At 36.2% G+C, this 18,681-nt stretch overlaps 4 protein-coding genes across 4 annotated transcripts; 2 read left to right on the top strand and 2 right to left on the bottom strand.

Moving 5' to 3' along the window:
* Window positions 1-2,511: 2,511 nt before the first annotated feature.
* Window positions 2,512-13,369, bottom strand: LOC116180169 (TSC22 domain family protein 1-like). The gene is made up of 3 exons (XM_031500037.1): window positions 13,275-13,369; window positions 12,940-13,077; window positions 2,512-4,466 (listed from the first exon to the last, which is right to left on the bottom strand). Exons 2-3 carry the CDS (start codon window positions 13,058-13,060, stop codon window positions 2,947-2,949), a joined length of 1,641 nt encoding a protein of 546 aa, XP_031355897.1. The 5' UTR covers window positions 13,061-13,077; window positions 13,275-13,369; the 3' UTR covers window positions 2,512-2,946.
* LOC116180171 (putative nuclease HARBI1) lies at window positions 7,518-8,902 on the top strand. Its single transcript, XM_031500038.1, has 4 exons — window positions 7,518-7,775; window positions 7,832-8,120; window positions 8,179-8,256; window positions 8,315-8,902. The coding sequence occupies exons 1-4, from the start codon at window positions 7,545-7,547 to the stop codon at window positions 8,869-8,871; spliced, it is 1,155 nt and encodes a 384-aa protein (XP_031355898.1). The 5' UTR covers window positions 7,518-7,544; the 3' UTR covers window positions 8,872-8,902.
* On the bottom strand, window positions 8,919-9,916 carry LOC116180173. Its single transcript, XM_031500040.1, has 3 exons — window positions 9,783-9,916; window positions 9,320-9,727; window positions 8,919-9,270 (listed from the first exon to the last, which is right to left on the bottom strand). The coding sequence occupies exons 1-3, from the start codon at window positions 9,862-9,864 to the stop codon at window positions 8,954-8,956; spliced, it is 807 nt and encodes a 268-aa protein (XP_031355900.1). The 5' UTR covers window positions 9,865-9,916; the 3' UTR covers window positions 8,919-8,953.
* Window positions 13,370-16,138: 2,769 nt separating the features above from the next.
* LOC116180537 lies at window positions 16,139-17,188 on the top strand. Its single transcript, XM_031500578.1, has 4 exons — window positions 16,139-16,301; window positions 16,349-16,408; window positions 16,451-16,759; window positions 16,812-17,188. The coding sequence occupies exons 1-4, from the start codon at window positions 16,221-16,223 to the stop codon at window positions 17,055-17,057; spliced, it is 696 nt and encodes a 231-aa protein (XP_031356438.1). The 5' UTR covers window positions 16,139-16,220; the 3' UTR covers window positions 17,058-17,188.
* Window positions 17,189-18,681: the final 1,493 nt, after the last annotated feature.

Here is an 18,681-nt window from a genome sequence, read left to right on the forward strand (position 1 = left end):
CACACACAGGCGAACCATCACCAAACAACATACCAAAGTTTCATGAACTTTTCCATTTTTTGCAAGCTACAACCCCCATATAGACTGGGACTATGCAGTGCATTTTAATCAAGTTGATCGTCTTAAAATTACAGCCCTTCACAGTTGTTGGCACAATGTGCTCACCTCCACTGTAGAGTATTTTCCTTCTCCAACCATTTCACAATTAAAGTATATGATTTATATGTAGTCCCGACTCAGCCCGCCATACTTATTATTAATTCAGTGACGCCACCACCTTTCCCGAATTGAAAAACCCTTTATAAAGAAATTAAAGAATTTTTTATTTTTTGGCCTTTTTATTTTTAAGTGGGCGGGGTTTCAGCCGAGGCTGCTCTACCAACCCAACCCAAAAACAATATAAGTTTTTAATGTTTCGTTCTAGCGACCCTAAATAAAACCCACTCCTTTAACACTCAATTCACTCACAAGTGATAAAAATTTTATTTTAGCACTATCAGAAAGCTGAGAAAAAATGACCCAAGGATTTGTTAAAACCATTTTTCGAAAATGACAATTTTCAGTTTTTTGACCATAACTTTGTTGTTTGTAGAGCTACAAAAAACTCTGAAAGGGAAACTTAATCTACATAAAATTCTGCAATTCTTTGCCCATTTAAGCGACTTTTTATCTTTGACGGTTTACGAGATCCCCGTACTAAACATTGGAAAAAACTCACCCTGTATATAGAGAAGATATAGACTAAAAACTGAAAATAGAAGGTCCGGTGATTTACTACAATAACGATCGTCATTAGTCTGGTGAAATGTTACATATTCAAATTTAAAAAAATTCTGTATAGACTGGGAATCGAACCTGGGCCTTCCATTTTCTACAAATCATATATGACCAGGTGAGATGAATTAGTGTTTTTCACAATAAACAGAAACTAATCTTAACAACTCAACAGATGCTCCCTTCATCCATTCTTTAAATAATTCCGCCAGTCATTGGATTCATTTCCCAATTCTTCTAATAATGTTGTATGGGAAAATGCCTTTTTCTGTAGCAACCACTGGTGGCTCCATTTCCTTCTTGGTCTTCGAGACTATTACAATTTTTTTCGTTAAACAGAGAATATAAACGGACCACAACAGTACTTCCTCCATGACGAAAATCGTTTTAACAAAAATTGCTAAACCATGATCGACAATGAAATTGGAACAAGAAATCGTAGCCGAGATTGTAGCATGTAAACTACGGTTTATAAAGGTGAAGACAAACAAAAACAATTGATTTTAGGACATTTTAGTTACAACATTAATCATTGTCGACGCGCCCTGCTTAAATCATAAACCTCTTTTTTCATGAAGCACTCAAGTTTAGGACGAACTATACTTGCTCCTTTCAATTAAGGAGAACTGGAAGAAAATCCAATATTCTTTTAATAACACTTGATGGTCCAAAAGAAAGATATTTTTTACAATTTCAGAAAATCCGCTAGTTTTATTAAAACAAACGAACTTATCTAAGCAAATATGGCAATCCCAAAACCATACATTGAACATCACATTTCATTTGTTTTTCATTTCCCCTCCTCAAAGTTAACATTGAAAACACTATTTTTCCAGATAGAACCAAAAAATATGGCACCGGAATAGTTTTGAAATTCAACCTACACTGTGCATATAGGATAAGAGAAAATCTATTCTGCAGACACAATCATTAATCCTAATCAATGTGTTTAAAGAGCACTATACAACAACTTTGCAATTTATTTTCACCAAACACTTGGTACACTGCAATGGGTAGACATAAGAAAAATAACTATATTGATAGTTTGCAATGAATAAAAAATATTACAAGTATTTTTAACTGATAAAAATATATATTTCGTATAACCCCCCCTCTACTTTTTGAGATACAAGAAAACTACATTTATTAATTGAGGGTCCATATAGTAATCTAATTGCTTATTATAGATAATAATGATTTGCAAGCAAAAACATATTTGTGCAAGGTATATAGTCAAATTACAAAATATAAAGCTACAATGTGAAACAAACAAAGGAAATATTTCATCATTTCAAGAAGTCATTTCGTACTTCCAGTTTCGTTTGTAGACATTGAGCTACTATTGCTTTAAGCTGGCACATTAAAAAAGCACATTAGATGGTAGTGCGGTACATTGTGTTTAGCCTAACTTAAACCAAACATTGGGCATTCATCACAGCTCTTAGATGCATTAACAACTCTCGTTACTTTGCCAATTTAGACGACGAATTGAATAGAAGAATTACAGTGATATCATCACCCGGAAAAGTATGCTTGTACCTAGAAATTTTATTAACGCACAGTTGATTTTCATATGTATCGTTCTTACAATTTATTTAACGTATAAAACATTCATTTTAATTACACCCTACGTTATCCTTCGTACAATTATAAAAAATAATTATAGATACAAGTAAATCACTTTGAGAAAAACAAAATAAATAAGAGCAAATAATCACAGTTTCAAATAGCACCAAATCCTAAGTTTGGCATTTATTTATATAACGTTTCTTTTATACAATTTGTACATGTTTTCAATGCGAAAAATGTGTAAAGACGTATACTCTCTTTGCAAATAAATAGTGCATAAATAATTGTGCTAAAGCGATCGTAAAATATATTTAAAAAAAAACAATCTTAACACTTAGTGGTGATGATACAAATTTTAACCATTTTGAAACACTTAATCGTAAAAATTAAAAAACAGCATAAAAACACTTATGCATCCAACCTTTGCCGCATACATCTATTGCAAGAACAATCGATCTCCACGATTTAAAAGCAATATGAGAAGGTGCGGTGCATCGTCCCTCTTTGTACCACATCAGCAGTTTTCCCTGTACTAGAAGCTGAGCGATACAAAAGTGTCATTGTTCCAAATAAAACTAAAGTCGATACTGAGTATTGAGATAATCATGGCTGAGGTGACGGTTCGGATGGGCCGCCCGAATTTGGATTAGTCTTTGGAATTTGTGACCTTAGGAAGTTATTTTCGGATTCTAGCTGTTGTATTCGTTCCATCAGTTCGGCAATCTTCTCTTTTAAAACCTCCACTTCTTCCCTAACCGTATACATTAAATGACTTTTCACCAGATCCATCGCCTGCTCTATTTTGTTATCGATGGCGTTCACCACCGGATTCGTTTTGGAAGGATCGTCCGGATTTCCGGGCCCCGACGCCTCCATTGCGGTCTCCGCCCCATCAACGGCGACTACCTGCACTTCGGCCGTTTCGTTGATGGGCATGTTATGTGCATTCGATACAAATTGCGCGGTTGGGTACGGCTCGTTTGTCGGCGGAGCGACCGGTTGCGGATTTTGGGGTACCGGTTGGTAAGTCGTCACGGTTTGTTCGGTCGGTGGTCGCGCGATGGCGTTCTGCTGAGATTCGGGTACCGAAGATTGCGTGTTCGATGTTAGGATTACGTTTTTAGCAACCTGCGTTGGAAGATTACTGGCGGCTATTTGCTGATCGGTGACCGTCTGTGGTGTATACGCGAATCCGTTGACCATCGGTTGTGGTTGAGTCGCCTGTATCGTTTGAGGTTGTGTTATCGGCGGTTGAGTGGAGTAGGTCTGCGCTTGTTGGAAGTTCTGTACGTTTTGCGTTGTAGGCACAAAAGCGCTATTTTGATTGGGGTAGCTCGCCGCTTGGGCAAACTGTAAATTTTGGTAATTCGGCGGCATGACAGGCTGTTGAAAATACTGTTGCTGGGTTGTGTTAATAAATTGCGGCTGTACGGATGTGGGGGCTCCAACTGCCGCTGTGTTTAAAATGGGCTGTTGCGTCGTTTGTTGGTTTTGAACAGGCGGATAAAAATACTGAGCTTGGGGTACTATCTGCGACTGAATATTATTTTGGTAAAACTGTGGTTGAGTCGTCGTAAAAGCTCCCTGCATTAACAACTGCTGAATCTGCTGTGGAGGTAGACTTTGTGTTTGCATGTAAACATTTCCGGCCATTTGTACACTTGTTGTTCCTTGGCTTGTTTTCGTTTGTTGCAAGGAAGTGGCAGATGGCACTTGATCTACATAATCCATACATTTCCACCTTCCCCTTCGGAAGGGTTCTGAACTAGCTATTTTGACCACTTTAAATCTATCGTTTTTACTAGGAGTAGAATGCATGTCTTTGATTTCACTTTCAGTCGTTTTAGCTGTAGATTCTATTATAGAGTCTGTTGCCGGGGTAATTACTTCAGACGGTATATCATTTGAAGACGTAGAAATTATAGCTAAACCATATTGAGGGCTTGTGGGTATCACATTACTTGGATTGCTGACAATTGTAGATATTACATCCTTACTAGATTTTGGTAGACCCTCACCGACTTTCGCCGATTGCGGCTGAGATTGCTGAGATTTTGCCGTAGTACTTTTTATGCGTTCATTAGAGTTGTCGGATTGTACATTTCCCGTGGTCGATTCAGGACCTGGGGAATGCAAAAGATGGTCAGTAACTTAAAGTACAAATGCAGTACCCACTAAGCAACACTCAATATGGTTTTCCGTTTCATAAAAGGAAAGACAGAATAAATGCATATATAAACGCACTTTTCCATTTTCCTTTTAACACCAACTATATCCATATTGATTGATTTTTTTATCAATCCTACTAACCAAACATAACAACACTCAAATTTTAAATACAAAAATATTTTTTCGCTAAATAATCTTCATACACTTTCATCCAAGTTAGTCTGCGCATGCGCAAGCTCAAATTTCATTTGTATAAGCACGCCTACTTTTTGTCATCTTATCAAATACAAAGTAGAAATGCGCCTGCGCAGATACGAAGAGTAAGTGCTAAAATCTTAAAGACTCAGACAGACGACATTTATATAGGTACTGGTTTTATACAAAATATGATTAAAGTACAAGCTACAAACACAATATTGGCGAGGCACAATACAGAAGGGTGTTAAAGTGTGGGTTTCGCTGAACAACGCATATTTCTTGGCCTGGCCAGTTTAATGGATTATTATTAACAGTACTGTGACTAATTTTTGAGATCTCTTCATACTGGGGTGTGTTGTATTTAAAAGGCAAGTCTTACATTTTTCTTACAGGATTATTTTGTATTTCATTTTCTTTTCATGATGTGTGCTAGAATAAATTCTTGTAATTTTTGTTTATGTGTCAATTTGAATCCCAATTTGACATTTTTTATTTTTCTATGTCAGATTTTTCCAATTTCTTTTAATTCAATTTCCGATTTTAATCATTTGAGTGGTGATTGCATTGGAATTTACGAAATATGACTGCGGCCTTAGTCTTTCAAGTTTATAAGAGGATTTTTTCTTGTTGTGTCGGAACCCAGCTAAGGGAGAATTTAAAAAGGAAAAAAACTAAATTGTGTGTGTAGCATACCATTGCATACAGCATTATTTATTTAGCACCCAACCTGGGGCCACAGCATCGTAACTTTATTAAATGTAACTAGGAAATCTGGTGGAATTTATTACAATGAGGTACATAATTGGTAAGTTTAATTTAATTTTAGTGGTAGTTGCACTTATGCTGTAAACAACTTGAAGAATTTAGTAGGTTTAGTAGGTTACAATTCTCTTGAACCGATTGGAACCAAATTTGGTACACATATTCTTAGGCACATAAAGGCAACAATTTTTTAGGATGGAAGCGTAGAATTGATGAAAATATATGAAAACGGAGAAAATGATGGAGTGGAAGCAAGAATTTTCAGCGCATTATTGCAAATTATTTGTAAAAAGGTAGCTTTAACCTCACTTTGGTCGGCTGGCTGGTTGGCTGACAGCAAATCAGGGCCTGTAGAAGCACGTCCGTCGGAAGTGGGTACTGACAAATGGAATGTAGTAGCCCTCGACAAGATTTTATTAATAGTGGAGTCAACTGGCTAATTGAATAGTGATCTGTCACACAAAAATGCGCTTACGTCCCTTTGACCTCACACGAGGAATTTGATAATTGTTTAATCTTAAGCGCACTCCGGGACACGTCGTTCGTAATATTACTGATAACAATTCGGGGGAGCGGGGGAATCAAAGATTTTTTTCGCAAAAAATTCGTGGAAGGCGCACAGACCGAGCAGCAGTGTCGAAATTTGGTAGGGGTGTACGGTTCGACGAGACATCGATGTCACAATGGCAAAGGGTCACCAGAACTCTCAGTTCACAGAGATGGAATTCATTTTATTTTTAGTATTACATTACGCCGCAAAGCTGAAGATATACACGCAAAATACATTTTCGAAAATGTTAGGCAATGAATGAATAGCGCAAGGATGGGCCATCATGCATCGAGCGAAGCAAGCAACGAGACGAGGTAATGCACAGCATCCAAAGCATACACGGTGTTCATTTTTCGAGTGCCACTATGGGGATCTCACTTATCTTAAGAGATAGAAAGTTGGTTAAATGGGGGCAAAGTTGCCAATTTTCGTGCTGAATAGAATCTGAAAAAACATTTCAAATATCTTCAATAGTTTTGAAGATATCTCAAAAAAACAAAAATTTCTGATTTTCGTTTTTATTTTTTTTATGATAAACTAATCGTAGTAGACATTTCTAATTAACACATTATTCGGACACTTTTTAATGGAGATTTCAAATATGGCATCCTGTTTCTAATAACTCTCCAGATGACGGAGAAACACGTGGCAACTTTAATTTTTCTTATGGGCGCCATTTTGAATTTTCATATTTTGAGATTACGTCTTTTTTCTCTTTACAACGATATATCACACGTGGTGGTTCAGTATCACATTTCTCCTAAAAATACAATTTTTAATTTTTTGAGAAGAGTGCTTTGGAAAAACAAAACGTTCTTTAGTTGTGAACAAAAGGTTGACTTATTTCATGTAGTGTCATTTAGTTTTATGCTAGTTGTAATGCGAAAATGCCTTTTTCAAGTGCAGATCAAAGAGATATGATCCAAATTTACACTTCTCATCGAAATGCCCACATCACTGCTGCAACATACTTGCAGCGTTATCCAGAGGGGAACAACCTAGTTTGAGGTATTTTTCTTTGCTGCATTAAAACTTGGGCGAATATGGTTCTTTTAAAAGATGTAGACAGCAATATGGTGATAGACCCAATTAATATGAGCAGGCAATTTTGCAAGCGGTTGAGATGAAAATCGAATTTCTACTTCTCTGACAACGCTGCAACCAGACAGATGGATCAAACTGTCAAACTTTTGTTGACAACAAAAGAACGTTTTGTTTTTCCAAAGCACTCTTCTCAAAAAATGAAAAATTGTATTTTTAGGAAAAATGTGATGCTGAACCACTATGGTTGAGTGCCAGAATTAACCGGTAGATGTAGGGTAACTACCGGTAGAAACTTCGATCGTTCCAGAATTAATCGGTGGGGCACCACCGCATGTTCCACTTTTAACCTACAAACCATTGGTGTATCACCGGTGATCTACCATACGCACCGAATTATTTTGGCGGTTATTAAGCTACCAGTTTGCGCTAACCTTACTTTTTTGACTTATTTGTATAGCGTTATTGCACTTGTCGAAGAATGGAATTGTTGCTGTATACCGTCATAAAAAATAGATGGGTTTTTAAAGATACACATCCAAAGCTAAATGAAAGTGACAGCGATGAAGGTGATGATGACGATGATGTACTTTTATCTTTACTCAGAACAGACGATCATCCAAAGGTGCGACATTATGTAAAATGTGTTGTGCTAAAGTACAATCCTACAGACTTTCGGGCCCATTTTCGTATATCAAGACAATCAGTGGAGGTTTTTAATTAGTACTAGTATTAAGTACAGTATCTATTTATATTGTCATTTTGTAGGAACTAATGCAGTGCCTGGGTACTAAAGACTATTCGTCAGTAGGCAGACCCGCATTGCCTTTATTAGACTCTGTCTTGCTCATGATATGGACCATTAGCAATCAAGAGAGTTTTAGGTCTATTGCGGATAGATTTGGTATTGGAAAAGGTCATGCACATCGTATATTCCTTTTGATGTGCCAGAAAGTACATAAAAAAAGCCATCTCTATATTAAATGGCCCAAAGGAGCAAAAGCTCAAGAAACCGTAACTGAGTTTAGTACATTAAGAGGAGAAAATAGTTTTCCAAGTAAGAGTTGTAACGTTACAGTGTGCAATGGCATTCGAATTATATAGGTACATTTTAGATGTGTTTGGTTGCGTTGATGGCACACACATTCCCATTCCCGGTCCGTTAGCTGACAATTCATATTACAATCGAAAGGGTAGCAAAATTATTTGTAGGTGTAATATAAGGATAGTTTGTAATGTTCAACTTTGTAGGCTTTCATTCCGTGTTACTTCAAGGCATATGTAATGCAAAGCAAGAGTTTATTAATGTGTATTGTGGATGGCCAGGATCTGTGCACGATTCTAAAATGTGGCAAAATTCAAAAGTCTACAAGAAATTGGAAGAAGGTGCAAATGCAATGTTGCTGCCCGGCTGTTACCTGTTAGGAGACACTGCATACCCAATAAAACCATATATGATGGTGCCATTTAAAGACAATGGCACGCTAACATTAAGACAACGTCGATTTAATGCCAAATTAAGCAGTACCCGTGTTGTAATTGAGCAAGCGTATGGAAGACTCAAGTCCCAATTTCGTCGCTTAAAATACTTACCGATGCTACGTATACAGCAAATACCTTACGTAATAACCACAGCCTGCATTTTGCACAACATTGGTGTCAAGGATGATCCTGAATATTGTGGAAACATAGATGAAGAAGAAGGTGATAATAATATTGAGCACTATGATCAAGAAATAGAAGAGAGTGGTTTAGATCTTTGTGGTGTGCGTTTACGCAATCAAATATTAAGTCAAATGAAATTTTAATGTTAATTTGTTAAAAACTAGTTTATATAAAAACGATGTGTAAAATACTCTAAAACTACATAAAAATATTTGAAAATACAAACTAAGTTTCACATTTTGAAGCTAATACTTGTACTAATTTTAGTATGGCATTAATTTCTTTTTCTTTTAATAGTTTTTCCTCCTCCCATTTTTGCTGTTGAAACAACTCCTTTCTTTTGTTTTTCTCATCTTCCATTTCCAATTTCTTTAGTAAATAATCACTTATCTGCATTTTTCGTTTTTTACTCTTTTGAGTATTGACATCTGTACCTGCGGATCCTGCTGATGTGCTGGGAGAAGCAGGTAGCTCTTCGTATGGTTGTGAGTCTGGTTCAATATTTTCTGAATCATCATTCTCCAACGTGTCGTATAGGGAACCTAATAAAATAATGTACAGAGGTGTATAACCATACAATGCTGTTATTACCTTCTGCAGGAGTAATTGCCGCTTTGCAGCCTAAAACATGATCAAAACGCTCAAAGAACTCCCAGGTTATCGCACTTTCTCCAGAAGATTGCTGCTTCTTTTTGTTATTTTTATACGTTTTTAAAAGATTACGATACTTCAAATCGCACTCGTCGCTGGTAACGTTCACTCGAAGTTTTTCATTAATAATTTTTGCAATTTGTTGCCATAACTTCTTTTTTTTGCATGTGGGCCTGTTGAATTCTAATTCCCGAGAGAGCCTAGTTTCTATCAGTAACACTATTGTTTCCTTTTTCCATTGATGAGGCTTTCCTTCCAACGGCTGTGATTCCATTTCCTCAGATTGAGTGTATGGGTTAATACTAGTTTCGTACACTCTCTTAATATAATTGTTCCTCTGTTCCTCATCTAGACATAGTAGAAAAATAATGTGACTACCTAATTTAATTAGTAATGAATTTACCCTGCATTAGTGCTGCGTGTGTTTCAGCGTCGACTGTTATTTCAAACCGAGTATTTAAATATTCGCATTCTAGGTTCATCATTATAATGCAGTAAAAAGGCCGTACGTTCAATCGTTCAATACTTAAAAGTGTGGTTATATTATAACGTTATAAATAGAAATCAACCAGCCTGCTACCACGGCGTTCCAGATTATACAAGAACTAATTCAACCGCTATAATACCTTAAGATTACCGATGACGTCACGGTAAAATGTATCGGTATTTTGTACGGTTAATTCTGGAACTCACCCTATGTGTGATATATCGTTGTAAAGAGAAAAAAAGACGTAATCCCAAAATGTCAAAATTCAATATGGCGCCCATAAGAAAAACTAAAATTGCCACGTGTTTCTCCGTCATCTTGAATGTAATTAAAAACAGGACGCCATATTTGAAATCTCCATCAAAAAGTGTCCGAATAATGTGCTAATTAGATGTGTCTACAACGACTAGTTTATCATAAAAAAATTAAAAACGAAAATCAGAAATTTTCGTTTTTTTGTGATATCTTCAAAAGTATTGAAGATATTTCAAATTTCTTTTCAGATTCTTATTCAGCACGGAAATTTGCAACTTTGCCCCCATTTAACCAACTTTCTATCTCTTAAGATAAGTGAGATCCCCATAGTGGCACTCGAAAAATGGACACCGTGTATATTACCATTGTATTTATACCTTATAAATACAATGATATTACACAACACAGCTGGAAATATTATCACAAAATACCACATTTTCGGCAAATGAATATTCCCCTAAGTTAACGCAGTCGAAAAGCGAAGATTTTTTACCAACCTATACTAAAAAGCTTATCAAGATATTGGTCCATTTTTGAGACGAATCAAATTTCCTTCGCTTTTTTCGTCTTTTAGAACATTTTCAGAAAGATTTAACAAATAATACAAAAATTACACAACGGTTAACCTGATGAGTGAGGGAATCAAGCAATGTCTATACTTGTAATCGTCGCGAACCTTCACTCCACGGTTAAGAAATAAAAGCCGGCTTGTGATTCGAAAACGCAGGTCATAGTATCTAGTTTTACCTTGATAACAAAATTATTTAACGATTTACTGACTTGATACCTACAAAATGCAATAAACCAATACATCCGCAATGTTTATTTTCCTAGTACAGCTGGCAATGTTGACGCGTTTTATACTACACTCGCCTTCCTACTATCAAAGCTAGCTGACCAATAATTTAAACATATAAGGCACTGATCCAGGATCTCAGTCTCCCTAAACAGTGATGCGTTTGAGAATTCTTCATATGAATCTAGCTTTCATTATAGGTTTTTTGAGTTTGAATCAATTCTGTTTAAAACATGTTTTTTGTACACATTAAAACAAACAAAAATATTGGTACAAATAAAAATCGCATAAATGTACAGACATTTTTTTTACAATCCCAGAAGGTAAATACTTACTCGATTTGAATCAGTGAGCGAGTCACCTCTACAGTTTATTTTATAAAATCGTTTCCAAAATAGAGGATTAAATTAAATGCCAAGGTACAATCTTTTACAGGAATTTGCAAGTTGCAACTTCATTGGTGCGAGTGCAGTGAAACACTTTGTAACATTGTGTGTTTAATGTTTGCAAATATTCCTGCAAAATGTAAGGCCCCACTATTTTATTCGCCGCATCGCAATTTTAAAAAACCTAAAACGCTAACTGAAATTAAGTATAAGAAGATATTTAAAAAGGAAAATTTAAATTGCAAAGAACCCAATTAAATTTAATAACTTTTTAAAAAAGCCAACAATGCGACAATGATTAAAATTTCACAAAGTTTGCGGTGTAGGTACACAAAGGTAAGAACAAAATTGCCAAAACAGTGTTTGTACGATCAAATATGTGCTCCTTACAGCCACGCACTGGTTTAGTGTAGCCATACACCATTGAAATACTGTGTGTAGGATAACAAAACATATTAAGTAGTCTGGAATATTCATATACAAATAGCATTCCTTCACATTTTCAAAAACATGGACTTTTGACGAGACTTTTGAGACCAGTCATTTGAATTTAGTATACCTAATTATAATATTGAAATTATTCGGATAATTGAAATGAATGGAATGATTTCAATGCTCTGACACTGTATATCAATCAAGTAATCTCTCCATTCGATTAAACATTTCTACAGATATCATCATGAGTCATGACATTCTGTGACATCTTTCCATCCATCTTCATTCTTCCAAAATAAAAAATAAAATTGCCAAGAGATCTTAAGTGTATACAAAACAATTTGATTGCTTAAAGCCCACTCACCCTGTAAACCACATTCTGTACACAAATTCTAAGAAAGTTTAATTGCAACCACTAAAACCTCATTAGTATCAACAGATACTTCTCTGAAAACAGCTTTAAAATAGAAAGCTTTCAAGACCACAATATCCAAATGGAAAATTGACCAGTTATGTATGCGTACGTGCAAAGAATTTAAAACAATCACTCGAACAATCATAATTGAGTAGGAAAAATTGCAGTGACTGCAAGGGGTTGATTAACAGCTAGCGATTGCCACAAATTACTTACTCCTACACCTTATAAATGCAAACACCCTAAGCAACCACATTTTACTCGCTAATACACTCGTATTGTGTAACTTAATTTCAGCCTACAGGAAACCTCACTCTGATTAGATTATAAACTTTCGAAATAACAAGACGTCAAAGATGTAATGATAAAATTAGGTTAGGTACCTTTTTAACAATGCACGACACGCTTAATAATGGTATTTGTTGCACTCTAAAGCAGTTGAAGGTTAAATATGAATAAGAACTAATTTTTCCCCTCTACTTCAGTGATGTCTCTTACAATAAGTGTTAAAGAATGATTCATTATAATAAAAGTGGACCGGCTTAACTTAAAAAGAGAAGTGCAGTGTATTACTAACACAAAAATTCCAAATGATCATACCCGGTTCACTTTTAACACAGTGACTGAAGCATACTTTCAATAGTTAGTGCATGTATAGTTATTAATAAACTATCAACAAATAAGATAAATTACTTGAAATTCGATATTATGAGTCATGTAGGCTGATACAGGAGCTATAAATAACACAAGGTACAACAATATTATGTATCACTATACACAACTCACCTAAAATATTCATATAATCCGGTGTTAAGTCTTCGCCCGATGTATTACTGCTGCCCGAATTCGCAGGCTTATACCGCTGCACTTTGTCAGGCCTGCGTGGATCCACATTGCCCGGAATCATTGTAAGTTGTTGGTGCCCTTAAACATATTTTTTTCGAATTAATATTTGCTGCTAAATATTGAGAAGTGATAAGCCTATCAAGTGGTTTGTGTTTTTGTTATGTTAACCTATGACCCAATGAGTAATCGTTTACAAGTGAATGGCTTAAGTTTAATTTTACTCATTAAGAGATCTGGGTGATAATTAATAAGAAAAATTAAGACAATTTACTTACAGGGTACAGAAACACTTTAACAATCCACAATGGCCGTTCAATTAAAATGTCAAAAGTGTATGACGTACTGTTCTCCTACAGAGGCAAAAGTTATACAATACCCACGAGTCGGATTATTTGGAAGAAAAAGGGGTTTCTCTAAACGCCAATTCATTTTTGTCTTTCTTTAAAGCAGTGAACGATGAAAGGATTGGCGTTTTTTTAACATTTCAAGCAGTTTTATACGGTTTAAAATTGTTGAACATTTTAAGAAGCGCTCTTTCCACGGAGATTTTATCACCCATCCCGAGGTGACGAGTAACGAAGTGCAGGCAATAATAAGCCTATGTTCCTGTGCAGTGTGTAAGTAGGTAGCAATAATTAGCTTCTGTACACAGCTAAAGGGGTCATCCTCTGTACTTGATTACTTGTGTCTCCTTATTGTATGCTTAAGACTTTAATTTTAAACGTCCACCCTGTCGCGACCGTCCTCGCTTTTCCCGCTCTCCGCCCATGGAAACAGAAATAATCTTCAGAAAAATCTTAGAACCATTTCTTCTTAAAATATTTTAAGACACTTCCTTTTGCACATCGTCTTCCCAGAAGCTATCTTCTAAGGCAGTGGTTCCCAACCTTTTACTAACAACGAACCCCCCCTTTAGATTTTTTTCCTGGCGAACCCCCAACTTATTCTTATTCATAATTTAACATATGTCATACTTCTCTTCTTTGTTTTCATGTCACTAGACTCGCATTTCTTTTTACTAGATTGGGGAAGTGCTACCGCTACGTCACTACTATCCTTTTGTGTGTTACTTCACGATCCGTAACTGATGATGACGCAGAAATGTCAGGCGGTACCTCATGTATCTCCTTACTTTGTCTATCGGTCCTATAATAATACTCTCTGTCTTCAGCCACTGTTCCATAGTTTGCCTTTGAAGTGGTTTTCCTAATCACTTTCACTTTAAGGTTAAGAGTTAAAACTGTCATGAAGTCAACTGAACCTAGCACCGAGTTGAGAAGTGAAAGAAATATATTGTAGCGCGTTTTTCATTCGTTTACACTCGCATTGAGTGCGGCAATCATGCGCAAACGATTTTAATGGATTTAATCATTAGGGCTATACATGATTAAAATATCTAAATTTAGCTTAAGTAAATTTATACCGCCATTATCGTTTTTAGCGCATTTTCTCAGGGGACGTTAGTTATGAACTAATTGCATGAAAATTCATATAGGCATAGCTTAGCCATATAATACGCAATGCCAAAAGTGGGATCGAATCGATTCAAAATTCACAGTGCCCTTTTCGCATCTCGACCATTTATAAACCGAATTGCAAACTTTTTTACTTATAAAAGTATTTGAATGAATTTTGATACATAGGCACTTGGAATAAAGGAAAATCAAACGCCAATTTCAAAATTTGGTTTTGCGCATGCGCAGTGCCAACTTTTTATTTATGGAAGAATTTAAACGAAATTTGATACATAGGCACTTGGGATAAAGGAAAATCAAACGCCAATTTCAAAATTTGGTTTTGCGCATGCGCAGTGCCAACTTTTTTATCTATGGAACCATTTAAGTGAAATTTGATACTTAGGCGCTTGGAACAAAGGAAAATCTAACATTAGTTTTAAAATTTAGGTTTGTGCATGCGCAGTTCCAACTTTCTTATTTAGAAAAGCATTGAAATGAAATTCTTCTCATAAACTGAAATTGAAGTAGCACGTCAAAAATGGATTGCCCATGTGCAACGCTATCTTTCATATTTGTGGCAGGATTTTTACGATTTTAACAGAAGTTGCATCTTACAAATGGGAAATGAATGCAAGTGGAAATGCGCTTTATGTAAATCGTTTACGATTACTTTTTAACTTGTTTGTTCTGCGAACCCCTTGGAAAGCGCGCGCAAACCCGAACCACCGGTTAGGAAACGCTGTTCTAGGGGTCTTCCTTAAAACCGTGCCAAAAACCTACTATACTGTATTCATTTTAAGAAGGTAGTGGTAAAAAACATAGGGAAGATTTGACCTTCAGTGTGATTGGTTAAAACACAAGTCAGTATTACGCTGAAACATAAAACGAGTGACGAATTTTGCAAGCTGGTAGTTTCTGTTGGCATCTAAACTATTGAAGTGTCATTAACTGTTAATGTCAAAGATTGATTTGTGTTTGCAGTGCAAGATATTTCTACTTTACAATAATTTGGTGCCGTTTTATATTTTTCCTGTGTGTGCTTATCTTCAAACCCAGCGCCATTTACTACCTTCTTATAACGAATGAAGTATAGAGACATATTATTTGAAATTCTTGTTAAAAGCTCTTTTGAAATCTTGCTTAGAGCGAAACTATTTCTTCTTGGTAGTTTCCAAGAAATGTTCTTAGGAGGAGAACCTTGTTGGAAACGTTTTTAATCTCAAAGACCTCATTACCTTCTTAGAAGTATGAACCGGAACCCATTGCATTTATACGTTTCTCAAAGCACACTACTTGCATTTTTATCATGTAAGTGCAACACCAACTTGTGGTAGGGCCTGCGGATGCAAAAAGCAGGTGAAATGGCCCATGATTCGCGGTTTTGATTATAAAGTAAACTATACTCAAAGATTTGCGGTATCTGGAACGGAAAAGACCTGCGAAAATGTTAATCAGGTGACACTAGACGAATCTGACTTGGTCTTGCCGCTTGTCGACTGAAGAAGAATCCCACGAATTCAAAGAAACCGATGTTGATCTCGAAATAGGGATAAACATATTCGGCGTTGAAAACATTGAATTGACCGAAACACCCTGTGTATGATACCATCACGAGCTAGAAGTATAAACCTTGAACTTTTGTATGCATTATTATCGTGTATAAAATTTGTTTGACAATCATCTGTTGATTTGACAACTATTGACAGTTGTTTTTATTATTAGAATACTTTTACATAACTTTTTAGTTTCTATCGAACTTCGAAAATGACGACCTACAAGGATAAAATTAACGATAAGTTTAACCAATTCACGTCGATTATGGAAGCGAACACAAGGGGAGTGAAGGTATTGTTAGTACTTCTTCGGCAATCACTTACTTTGGGACTTTACAGATCAGTTGTTACTCCATTGCCTTGCTGGGTTTAACTGTAGCAGTACGACGTGTACGACCGGTAGGTGTAACCTGCTACGATAACTTTGTAAATATTTTATAGTTTAGTAGGTTTAAAAGGCCATCTGATATCCCATCACACTTTATTAAAGAAAGTAGAGAACTCACCGGCACAGTTGAAGGCGTAGACCCTACCAAAGGGTTGTTATTAATCAACCACAAGCCTCTCTTAGAATTACCATTTACGAGTCCAGGTGCACTACCAGTAAAATTGTCGGGGGTTCACGTGAAGGGGCATGGAATTAGTTGGCTGCAAGCGATCGTGCGTGGTTCTCAAGTCAAATTCATTCCAGTTCTCAAAGAGAAAGATTGGGTTCAGTCAGAGGTCTCCCTTGACCAACTTGCTTATGATGTCTGTACTTTACAACAACAAAATTCTGCCACTTACTGTATTTATGTTGTAGAAAAAGTGGAAAACTATTAATGTAGCAGAATCACTAGTGGGCATAGGCTTCGCAGATATGGAAACACCTGCCATAGGTTCAAAAAGGTATTGTCAGCAGTTGCACACTGCAGAAATACAAGCTGAACGTAAAAGATTAGGTTTAAGGTACTATGTAAAACCTACCAGAGAGTTTGTATTAAAGCTAGGTAGAACAATGTATCATTTCTTTGCAAGTAGAACTGCCAAGGTTGTAGCGGTAAGATAAGTTGAAGTTTTGTGCCAATACATGACTTAATTTGTTTAATTACATGTGCTCACACTTAACTAAGTTAGTGCCTTACGTTTTTAAGCTAATTTTGTTGTAGCTTTTCATAATAAATATATTTTGCTATGTTATTTCTCCTTATTTTGGCAAACTGGGTGACTGTATTAACCTTTGACTTTATTTTGTGTCTCTAATTTTTATACCCACCGAAATGTGGAAAAGGATTTATTATGATCTTACAAGGGATGAAACCTCACCTTGGGGTTAAAATGTGGGGTGGGGAACATTTAGTTAGGCAATAACAAATGTGCAACTACGAACTGTTGGTTAACATTCGAAGCAATTATTGGGGTCTATGGTATTTTCTGTCGAAAATCGCGATCGCGCGAGTACTAAAGTTTGCACAAAAAACCTTCGCGCTTGCTATTGTGGGAATTCTTTGTATTTAACACTCCCAACGCTAAATAACGATTTAAAACTGCTAATAAACTTTTATTTTAATAACATTGACAACTTTATTCTGATCGATTTTTTCCCCTATCATTTCGTCGTCCTGGAAACAAGGATAATTAGTAGCAGACTACCTGGTCGCCACACTATCTTATTGTATTCGTTAAACTAAACCCTGTACCGTAGCCTTGAGGGTTATCATACTCTTTAGCTTTGCCGCAAATAATCCCTTAAAATGTCTTGTTTTTTTAAAAGATCTTTCAGGGAAAAGCATTTTGAAGCCACTCTTGAGGGCAATTTTCTTCTCTCAAAGAACCTGTGTCTTACGTATTGGCACAGTATACGTATGTACATGTACACCTACCGTTGCGTCATAGCGTAGGAACTCCACCGCTCCATAGCGTGGACGTAGGTATCACAGCGACCTGATGCCACCTTCACCTAACGACTTCGAAGCGAAGAAATGCCAGAGGAACGCGCTAAAGAATGTTCTTAGACGTAGTCCACTAGACCACTACCACAGCTAATATCTCCTTTACCAGCGACTCCAAAGCGTCTTCAGAAAGAAGAAATACCCTGGAAGCTATGGTGCGGTGAACTACCGTTGCAGTTTCCCCATTCGTTCGTCGTTTCGTCGTTTACGCTTTCCATAATGACTAAATTTCAACCTGTGGCGGATTAAACCCTTTAGAGGCCCTAAGCATAACTCCCTTTTGAGGCCCCTCTCTTAATAAAAATTCAAAATTCTTTAACATTTTTAAATCAATGTGAAATTTAATTTTGATTATGGTATAATCACATATATTGGCCGTTTTATAATGATCAGGTCTGAAAAACTGATGGAATGTCTACTCACACCCATTCAATCATAACCGAGGTCTTACCTTCCCTTCTACTTGGGGGTTGTCGTTGTCGTTTATAAATTCCAGGACGTACAATAAACAATAAACATCAATTTTTCCCAGAGATTTTTTCTTGCTAGTTATTAGTTTTGGAGGCCCCCATCAGACAAGATGAGGCCCCAAGCATGAACTTATTGTGCCTGTGCGGTGATCCGCCTCTGATTTCAACCTTTGTTAATGTTAGTATTAAATTATTCGTTGTTATTAATTAGTGTTACGTCGTTGTTGTGTTCATAAACCCGATAGTAGGGGTTTGTCTTTTTATTGATTGT

Source organism: Photinus pyralis, unplaced genomic scaffold, assembly GCF_008802855.1.
Source record: "Photinus pyralis isolate 1611_PpyrPB1 unplaced genomic scaffold, Ppyr1.3 Ppyr1.4_LG9, whole genome shotgun sequence".
NCBI lineage: Eukaryota > Metazoa > Arthropoda > Insecta > Coleoptera > Lampyridae > Photinus > Photinus pyralis.

What these genes read in the sequence shown, in the direction of transcription:
- LOC116180171 (XM_031500038.1), top strand. Translation starts at nt 7,545, where the DNA reads ATGGAATTGTTGCTGTATACCGTCATAAAAAATAGATGGGTTTTTAAA. An exon ending in TATCAAGACAATCAGTGGAG is followed by an intron (nt 7,776 to 7,831) that starts GTTTTTAATTAG and finishes GTCATTTTGTAG; the next exon opens with GAACTAATGCAGTGCCTGGG. An exon ending in AGGAGAAAATAGTTTTCCAA is followed by an intron (nt 8,121 to 8,178) that starts GTAAGAGTTGTA and finishes GGTACATTTTAG; the next exon opens with ATGTGTTTGGTTGCGTTGAT.
- LOC116180173 (XM_031500040.1), bottom strand. Translation starts at nt 9,864, where the DNA reads ATGATGAACCTAGAATGCGAATATTTAAATACTCGGTTTGAAATAACA. An exon ending in ACACGCAGCACTAATGCAGG is followed by an intron (nt 9,728 to 9,782) that starts GTAAATTCATTA and finishes TACTATGTCTAG; the next exon opens with ATGAGGAACAGAGGAACAAT. An exon ending in GGCAATTACTCCTGCAGAAG is followed by an intron (nt 9,271 to 9,319) that starts GTAATAACAGCA and finishes TTATTTTATTAG; the next exon opens with GTTCCCTATACGACACGTTG.
- LOC116180169 (XM_031500037.1), bottom strand. Translation starts at nt 13,060, where the DNA reads ATGATTCCGGGCAATGTGGATCCACGCAGGCCTGACAAAGTGCAGCGG. An exon ending in GGATTATATGAATATTTTAG is followed by an intron (nt 4,467 to 12,939) that starts GTGAGTTGTGTA and finishes TGCATTCCCCAG; the next exon opens with GTCCTGAATCGACCACGGGA.
- LOC116180537 (XM_031500578.1), top strand. Translation starts at nt 16,221, where the DNA reads ATGACGACCTACAAGGATAAAATTAACGATAAGTTTAACCAATTCACG. An exon ending in CGAACACAAGGGGAGTGAAG is followed by an intron (nt 16,302 to 16,348) that starts GTATTGTTAGTA and finishes GGGACTTTACAG; the next exon opens with ATCAGTTGTTACTCCATTGC. An exon ending in TTGACCAACTTGCTTATGAT is followed by an intron (nt 16,760 to 16,811) that starts GTCTGTACTTTA and finishes TTTATGTTGTAG; the next exon opens with AAAAAGTGGAAAACTATTAA.